The sequence below is a fragment of the Ammodytes marinus genome (genome assembly GCF_949987685.1).
Source record: "Ammodytes marinus genome assembly, chromosome: 23".
NCBI classification, from domain to species: Eukaryota; Metazoa; Chordata; class Actinopteri; order Uranoscopiformes; family Ammodytidae; genus Ammodytes; species Ammodytes marinus.
This window is the reverse complement of record NC_137227.1, coordinates 22400024-22408514: the sequence shown is the minus strand read 5'-3', so window position 1 is coordinate 22408514 and position 8491 is coordinate 22400024. Positions and strand designations below refer to the sequence as shown.

General features: G+C 45.0%; 1 protein-coding gene across 1 annotated transcript in view; it reads left to right on the top strand.

Annotated features, from left to right (window-relative positions):
• Positions 1-8491, top strand: part of eno3 (enolase 3, (beta, muscle)) — a 14688-nt gene that overhangs the window by 5999 nt on the left and 198 nt on the right. Inside the window, exons 4-11 of the mRNA XM_080051981.1 lie at positions 356-489; positions 1018-1134; positions 3088-3193; positions 3553-3750; positions 5873-5949; positions 6177-6301; positions 7073-7181; positions 7795-7853. Of these exons, the coding sequence (XP_079908107.1) occupies positions 356-489; positions 1018-1134; positions 3088-3193; positions 3553-3750; positions 5873-5949; positions 6177-6301; positions 7073-7181; positions 7795-7853 (925 nt within the window). The remainder of the gene's footprint in view (positions 1-355; positions 490-1017; positions 1135-3087; positions 3194-3552; positions 3751-5872; positions 5950-6176; positions 6302-7072; positions 7182-7794; positions 7854-8491) is intronic.

Sequence of the window (8491 nt, the reverse complement as noted above, 5' to 3'; positions counted from 1 at the left end):
GAGTATTCGTCTCATTTCTCGACATAATGAAAAAGAAAAAAAAAACATCTTCCTTATCTGATTTTTATTTATTTTTTCTCCTGTGGCCTTAAAACTCTTCTGTACTTTAGTATGTAGTGTAGTAAAAAGACTAAAACTCTTCTGTACTTTAGTATGTAGTGTAGTAAAAAGACTAAAACTCTTCTGTACTTTAGTATGTAGTGTAGTAAAAAGACTAAAACTCTTCTGTACTTTAGTATGTAGTGTAGTAAAAAGAACAAGTATGTGATTTGGAAAGCAGGGTATGAATGGTATACTTCTTGTTGGTGCTAATGCTATCCTGTGTGTGTGTGTGTGTGTGTGTGTGTGTGTGTAGCTAAGTTTGGAGCCAATGCTATCCTGGGTGTGTCCCTGGCTGTGTGTAAGGCTGGAGCAGCAGAGAAGGGCGTTCCCCTCTACCGTCACATCGCTGACCTGGCCGGGAACAAGGAAGTCATCCTGCCAGTCCCCGTGAGTCTCACACACACACACACACACACACACAGAGACACAGAGACACATGTACAGACACACACACACACACACAGACACATGTACACACACAGAAACATACACACACACATGTACACACACACACACACACGCATGCGGGGACATTGGGACATGGTTTAACATGGCGTACTCTACTTTACAGGTTTCTAAGGACATTGTTTAAACTAAAGGTAAATGTTAAGCAGAAAATAAAAAGTCAACGAGGTGTCATGTAGGTCCCTTCAGTGCTGTTATATAGTCCAGGAAAGGCTGACATGTCTGTTTAAACTTCTCTGCTTTCCCTGAAATCTCATAACTGATTTTCTCCATATATATAAAGTACTAGAGAACTCCATGAGCCACATATCAAAGCAGAGGGCTGGACGTGGTGCATTTTAAACCCAGTTCTTCTTCTACGCTTTCTATTCAGGCTCACACACACACACACACACACACACACACACACACACACAGAGGTAAACATTCCATTGTGCTCTTGTCTCTCAGGCCTTCAACGTGATCAATGGAGGCAGCCATGCTGGAAACAAGCTGGCCATGCAGGAGTTCATGATCCTGCCAGTAGGAGCCGCCAACTTCCACGAGGCCATGAGGATCGGAGCTGAGGTAAGTCTGTCTGTGTGTCTCTATGTGTCTGTCTGTCTGTGTCTCTGTCTGTCTGTGTCTCTATGTGTCTGTCTCTGTCTGTCTGTGTGTCTCTATGTGTCTGTCTGTCTGTGTCTCTGTCTGTCTGTGTCTCTCTGTGTCTCTATCTGTCTGTCTGTGTCTCTGTCTGTCTGTGTCTCTATGTGTATCTGTCTGTCTGTGTCTCTGTGTGTCTGTCTCTGTCTGTCTGTGTCTCTGTCTGTCTGTGTCTCTATGTGTATCTGTCTGTCTGTGTCTCTGTGTGTCTGTCTCTGTCTGTCTGTGTCTCTGTCTGTCTGTGTCTCTGTGTGTCTGTCTCTGTCTGTCTGTGTCTCTGTCTGTCTGTGTCTCTGTCTGTCTGTGTCTCTCTGTGTCTCTATCTGTCTGTCTGTGTCTCTGTCTGTCTGTGTCTCTATGTGTCTGTCTGTGTATCTGTCTGTGTCTCTATGTGCCTGTCTGTCTGTTTGAGGATTGGAGCTGAGGTGAGGGACTGTCACATTCACTGTTGTGTCCTGTCAATCCAGTGTTAATGCCCAGCCTAGGCTCTGTAAACTGGTATGTTGCTAGCTACAGTGTTAATACCCAGCCTAGGCTCTGTAAACTGGTATGTTGCTAGCTACAGTGTTAATACCCAGCCTAGGCTCTGTAAACTGGTATGTTGCTAGCTACAGTGTTAATACCCAGCCTAGGCTCTGTAAACTGGTATGTTGCTAGCTACAGTGTTAATACCCAGCCTAGGCTCTGTAAACTGGTATGTTGCTATAGCTACAGTGTTAATACCCAGCCTAGGCTCTGTAAACTGGTATGTTGCTATAGCTACAGTGTTAATACCCAGCCTAGGCTCTGTAAACTGGTATGTTGCTAGCTACAGTGTTAATACCCAGCCTAGGCTCTGTAAACTGGTATGTTGCTATAGCTACAGTGTTAATACCCAGCCTAGGCTCTGTAAACTGGTATGTTGCTATAGCTACAGTGTTAATACCCAGCCTAGGCTCTGTAAACTGGTATGTTGCTAGCTACAGTGTTAATACCCAGCCTAGGCTCTGTAAACTGGTATGTTGCTATAGCTACAGTGTTAATACCCAGCCTAGGCTCTGTAAACTGGTATGTTGCTATAGCTACAGTGTTAATACCCAGCCTAGGCTCTGTAAACTGGTATGTTGCTATAGCTACAGTGTTAATACCCAGCCTAGGCTCTGTAAACTGGTATGTTGCTAGCTACAGTGTTAATACCCAGCCTAGGCTCTGTAAACTGGTATGTTGCTATAGCTACAGTGTTAATACCCAGCCTAGGCTCTGTAAACTGGTATGTTGCTATAGCTACAGTGTTAATACCCAGCCCAGGCTCTGTAAACTGGTATGTTGCTATAGCTACAGTGTTAATACCCAGCCCAGGCTCTGTAAACTGGTATGTTGCTATAGCTACAGTGTTAATACCCAGCCTAGGCTCTGTAAACTGGTATGTTGCTATAGCTACAGTGTTAATACCCAGCCTAGGCTCCAGTCCCCCCTCGTAGTTTTATTGGAAGTCTTGGAACTTACCTTCAGTGTTTTTAGAATGTTTGTTTTGACACGATGATTTATTTCTATATAGACGTACAGTAGATGCTTTGGTGTGTGTCTAACTGTGTGTGTGTGTCTCTCTCTCTGTGTCTCTCTCTCTCTGTGTGTGTGTCTCTCTCTCTGTGTGTGTGTCTCTCTCTCTCTCTCTCTCTCTCTCTCTCTCTCTCTCTCTCTCTCTGTGTGTGTGTCTCTCTCTCGGTTTGTGTGTGTGTGTCTCTCTCTCTCTCTGTGTGTCTCTCTCTGTGTGTGTGTGTGTGTCTCTCTCTCGGTTTGTGTGTGTGTGTCTCTCTCTCTCTCTGTGTGTCTCTCTCTGTGTGTGTGTGTGTGTCTCTCTCTCTCTCTCTTTGTGGGTCTCTCTCTCTCTGTGTCCAGGTGTATCACAACCTGAAGAACGTGATCAAAGCCAAATACGGTAAAGACGCGACCAACGTGGGAGACGAGGGAGGATTCGCCCCCAACATCCTGGAGAACCTGGAGGGTGAGACAGCTGTCTGTCTGTCTGTCAAATGTTTTGGCACTGTCCGTCTACATTTTTAAAATTGATATAGGCTATACGTATATTTGCATGTACTTTTTAAAAATGTTATCTCCTGCATTATTTAGTTTATCTTGTCATCATCGGGTTGTACGTGTTTAATTTGCCTGTATTAAAATGAAGATATTGAGTGTTTTTTACAACAAGCGTTCTCCAGAATCAATCACTCCACCTTTAACAAGTAACCTCTCTTTCCCTCTGTCCCCCCCCCTCTCTGTCTGTCTGTCTGTCTCTCTCTCCCTCCCTCTCTCTCTCTGTCCCCCCCTCTCTGTCTCTCTCCCTCCCTCTCTCTCTCTCTTTAGCTCTTGAGCTGTTGAAGTCAGCGATAGAGAAGGCTGGTTACCCCGATAAGATCATCATTGGTATGGACGTCGCTGCTTCTGAGTTCTACCGCGCTGGAAAGTACGACCTGGACTTCAAGTCACCTGACGATCCCGCCAGACACATCTCCGGAGAGAAACTGGGAGACCTGTACCACAGCTTCATCAAGGGTTACCCAGGTACAGACACAGACAGACAGCTTCATCAAGGGTTACCCAGGTACAGACACAGACAGACAGCTTCATCAAGGGTTACCCAGGTACAGACAGACAGCTTCATCAAGGGTTACCCAGGTACAGACAGACAGACAGACAGCTTCATCAAGGGTTACCCAGGTACAGACAGACAGCTTCATCAAGGGTTACCCAGGTACAGACAGACAGCTTCATCAAGGGTTACCCAGGTACAGACAGACAGCTTCATCAAGGGTTACCCAGGTACAGACAGACAGCTTCATCAAGGGTTACCCAGGTACAGACAGACAGACAGCTTCATCAAGGGTTACCCAGGTACAGACAGACAGCTTCATCAAGGGTTACCCAGGTACAGACAGACAGCTTCATCAAGGGTTACCCAGGTACAGACACGGACAGCTTCATCAAGGGTTACCCAGGTACAGACACAGACAGCTTCATCAAGGGTTACCCAGGTACAGACACAGACAGACAGACAGCTTCATCAAGGGTTACCCAGGTACAGACAGACAGCTTCATCAAGGGTTACCCAGGTACAGACAGACAGACAGACAGACAGCTTCATCAAGGGTTACCCAGGTACAGACAGACAGACAGCTTCATCAAGGGTTACCCAGGTACAGACAGACAGACAGACAGACAGACAGACAGCTTCATCAAGGGTTACCCAGGTACAGACAGACAGACAGCTTCATCAAGGGTTACCCAGGTACAGACAGACAGACAGCTTCATCAAGGGTTACCCAGGTACAGACAGACAGCTTCATCAAGGGTTACCCAGGTACAGACAGACAGACAGACAGACAGACAGCTTCATCAAGGGTTACCCAGGTACAGACAGACAGACAGCTTCATCAAGGGTTACCCAGGTACAGACAGACAGACAGCTTCATCAAGGGTTACCCAGGTACAGACAGACAGCTTCATCAAGGGTTACCCAGGTACAGACAGACAGACAGACAGACAGCTTCATCAAGGGTTACCCAGGTACAGACACAGACAGACAGACAGCTTCATCAAGGGTTACCCAGGTACAGACAGACAGACAGCTTCATCAAGGGTTACCCAGGTACAGACAGACAGACAGACAGCTTCATCAAGGGTTACCCAGGTACAGACAGACAGACAGCTTCATCAAGGGTTACCCAGGTACAGACAGACAGACAGCTTCATCAAGGGTTACCCAGGTACAGACAGACAGCTTCATCAAGGGTTACCCAGGTACAGACAGACAGACAGCTTCATCAAGGGTTACCCAGGTACAGACAGACAGCTTCATCAAGGGTTACCCAGGTACAGACAGACAGACAGCTTCATCAAGGGTTACCCAGGTACAGACAGACAGACAGCTTCATCAAGGGTTACCCAGGTACAGACAGACAGACAGACAGACAGACAGACAGACAGACAGACAGACAGACAGACAGACAGACAGCTTCATCAAGGGTTACCCAGGTACAGACAGACAGACAGCTTCATCAAGGGTTACCCAGGTACAGACAGACAGACAGCTTCATCAAGGGTTACCCAGGTACAGACAGACAGACAGACAGACAGACAGCTTCATCAAGGGTTACCCAGGTACAGACAGACAGACAGACAGCTTCATCAAGGGTTACCCAGGTACAGACAGACAGCTTCATCAAGGGTTACCCAGGTACAGACAGACAGCTTCATCAAGGGTTACCCAGGTACAGACAGACAGACAAAGACACACAGACACAGATGGACATACACACACACACACACACTGAGACAGACAGACATAGACACACACATACACACTGAGACATACACAGACCTGTACCACAGCTTCATTAAGGGATACCCGGGTAACAGGGATTATTTAAATGAAGTTGTATAGTATTTAAGAAGAGGGCTGCTCTCACCCTGGGAGAAATAAGAGGGTTGAAATCTACCATTAGGTTTACTGTCTCTAACTTCAAACAGTGTTCCAGGGATCACATTCTCCTGTGAGGAAAGTTTGTTTATTCAGTTATGAGAATATAAACCTTAGAAAATGTTTCACTCCTCTGACACACACAAAGTTACACACTGTCCCTTTAATGGGAGTGAATGGGCCTTTAATGTGTTTCTCTGTCTTCAGTCCTGTCTATTGAGGATCCCTTCGACCAGGACGACTGGGAGAGCTGGACCAAGTTCACCGCCTCAACTGACATCCAGGTACACACTAATACTCACACACCGTAATACACACACACCGCAACTAACATCCAGGTACACGCACACACACACTCTAATACACACACACACACACAATATTTTTTAATGTAAATGTTTTTGTTATTGTCAATAGCACATTTAATAAAAGGAGAAATTAAGTTTAAGTATTGTATCGTACTTCATATAGTTACACCGCTCTGTGTGTGTCTTTTCTCTTAACCAATCAGATTGTAGGAGACGATCTGACCGTGACCAATCCCAAGAGGATCCAGCAGGCCGTGGACAAGAAGGCCTGCAACTGCCTGCTGCTCAAAGTCAACCAGATCGGATCAGTCACCGAGTCCATCGCAGCGTAAGCATCATTTATATCATTAAAGTCCTACTTCACCGGTGGGAATATGAAGGTGTATGGAACTCTGAGATCCTATGTAGTATAAATGTGCAAACATTTTAGAAATCGGTTCATCCTAGCCTGAGAAAAGGCAGAAAGAGTGTTTTATGGTCGCACTGTCTAACCCTACATTTTACTAGTGTGACATCACACATGGTAAAATGTAGGGTTAGGATTAACAGGACAGCTGGGCCAAGGGAAGACTGATGGAAGAAAAACCTCATTCATTATATTATAATAGTGATTTTATAATGATAGAACGCCGGTTCAGTATGGGTGAAGTATTCCTTTAAAACTATAACAGATATCAATATGAAACTTAACTGAGATTAAAACTAATTATTTGGCTTTACAAGATATTGGTCAATATCTAAGTAATTGTGTGTAGTCTAGTGTCTTCAAAAAAAAATAAAATCTAGACGTTGAATAAAATAAAAATCTTCATTTTAACATATTAGAGTCCAAAGTTGTTACAGAACAGATTTTGGATGCAGCCTTTTTCATTTTATTGGAATAAAATACTTTGTTCAAGTCTTAAAAATGCATTTTCATCATGTTTTTAAGTAGAAAATGTCTCATAAATCAGACGGTGAACAACATATGAACAAATCCTTCTGTAATAACCTTCAGAATAGTGCTGAGAATGATTATGGAAAGTTTAGTTGATGTAAGTGCTCTAGAAGTTGAGATATTTGGTCCAGAGTATTGAAGACATGATGTTTGTGTGTCCAGGTGTAAGCTGGCTCAGAGCAGTGGCTGGGGAGTGATGGTGAGTCATCGCTCAGGAGAGACTGAAGATACTTTCATCGCCGACCTGGTGGTGGGACTGTGCACCGGACAGGTAGGGAAACCCACACACACACACACACACACACACACACACACACTGTGCACCGGACAGGTAGGGAAACGAGCGCACACACACACTGTGCACCGGACAGGTAGGGAAACCCACACACACACACACACACACACACACTGTGCACCGGACAGGTAGGGAAACGAGCGCACACACACACACACACACTGTGCACCGGACAGGTAGGGAAACCAACACGCACCCACACACACACACACACACACACACAGTGCACCGGACAGGTAGGGAAACCAACACGCACGCACACACACACACAGTGCACCGGACAGGTAGATAAACAAACACACACACACACTGTGCACCGGACAGGTAGATAAACAAACACACACACACACTGTGCACCGGACAGGTAGATAAACACACACACACACACTGTGCACCGGACAGGTAGATAAACAAACACACACACACACTGTGCACCGGACAGGTAGATAAACACAAACACACACACACACACTGTGCACCGGACAGGTAGATAAACAAACACACACACACACACTGTGCACCGGACAGGTAGATACACACACACACACACACACACACACTAAATAATCTCTTGTTCTCTCTCTCTCAGATTAAGACTGGCGCCCCCTGCAGATCTGAGCGTCTGGCCAAATACAACCAGCTGATGAGGTGATGACACCTTCCTGTCTATACCCCTGTCACTCAAACACCTTCCTGTCTATACCCCTGTCACTCAAACACCTTCCTGTCTATACCCCTGTCACTCAAACACCTTCCTGTCTATACCCCTGTCACTCAAACACCTTCCTGTCTATACCCCTGTCACTCAAACACCTTCCTGTCTATACCCCTGTCACTCAAACACCTTCCTGTCTATACCCCTGTCACTCAAAAATAAAAGCATGACAGTTTGGTTTAGGATATAAAAGCACAGGTCATGTCCAGGTTTTCATTTTCATCATGTTTTGAAGAAGAAAATGCCTCATAAATCAGACAGTGAACAACATATGAACAAATCCTTCTGTAATAACCTTCAGAATAGTGCTGAGAATGATTATGGAAAGTTTAGTTGATGTAAGTGCTTTAGAAGTTGAGATTTCTGGTTGAGCGTATATTTTTGGAATTACACTTTTTCAGTGAACGGCATATGAACAAATCCTTCTGTAATGACCTTCAGAATAGTGAATACACTTGTTCATTCAAATACAAAAATAAATGCACAGCGGTTTAGATTTCAAAATAAAAGCCTGTATTCTGACCTGTCTATCTCTCTCCACACCTGTCTATCTCTCTCTCTCCACCTGTCT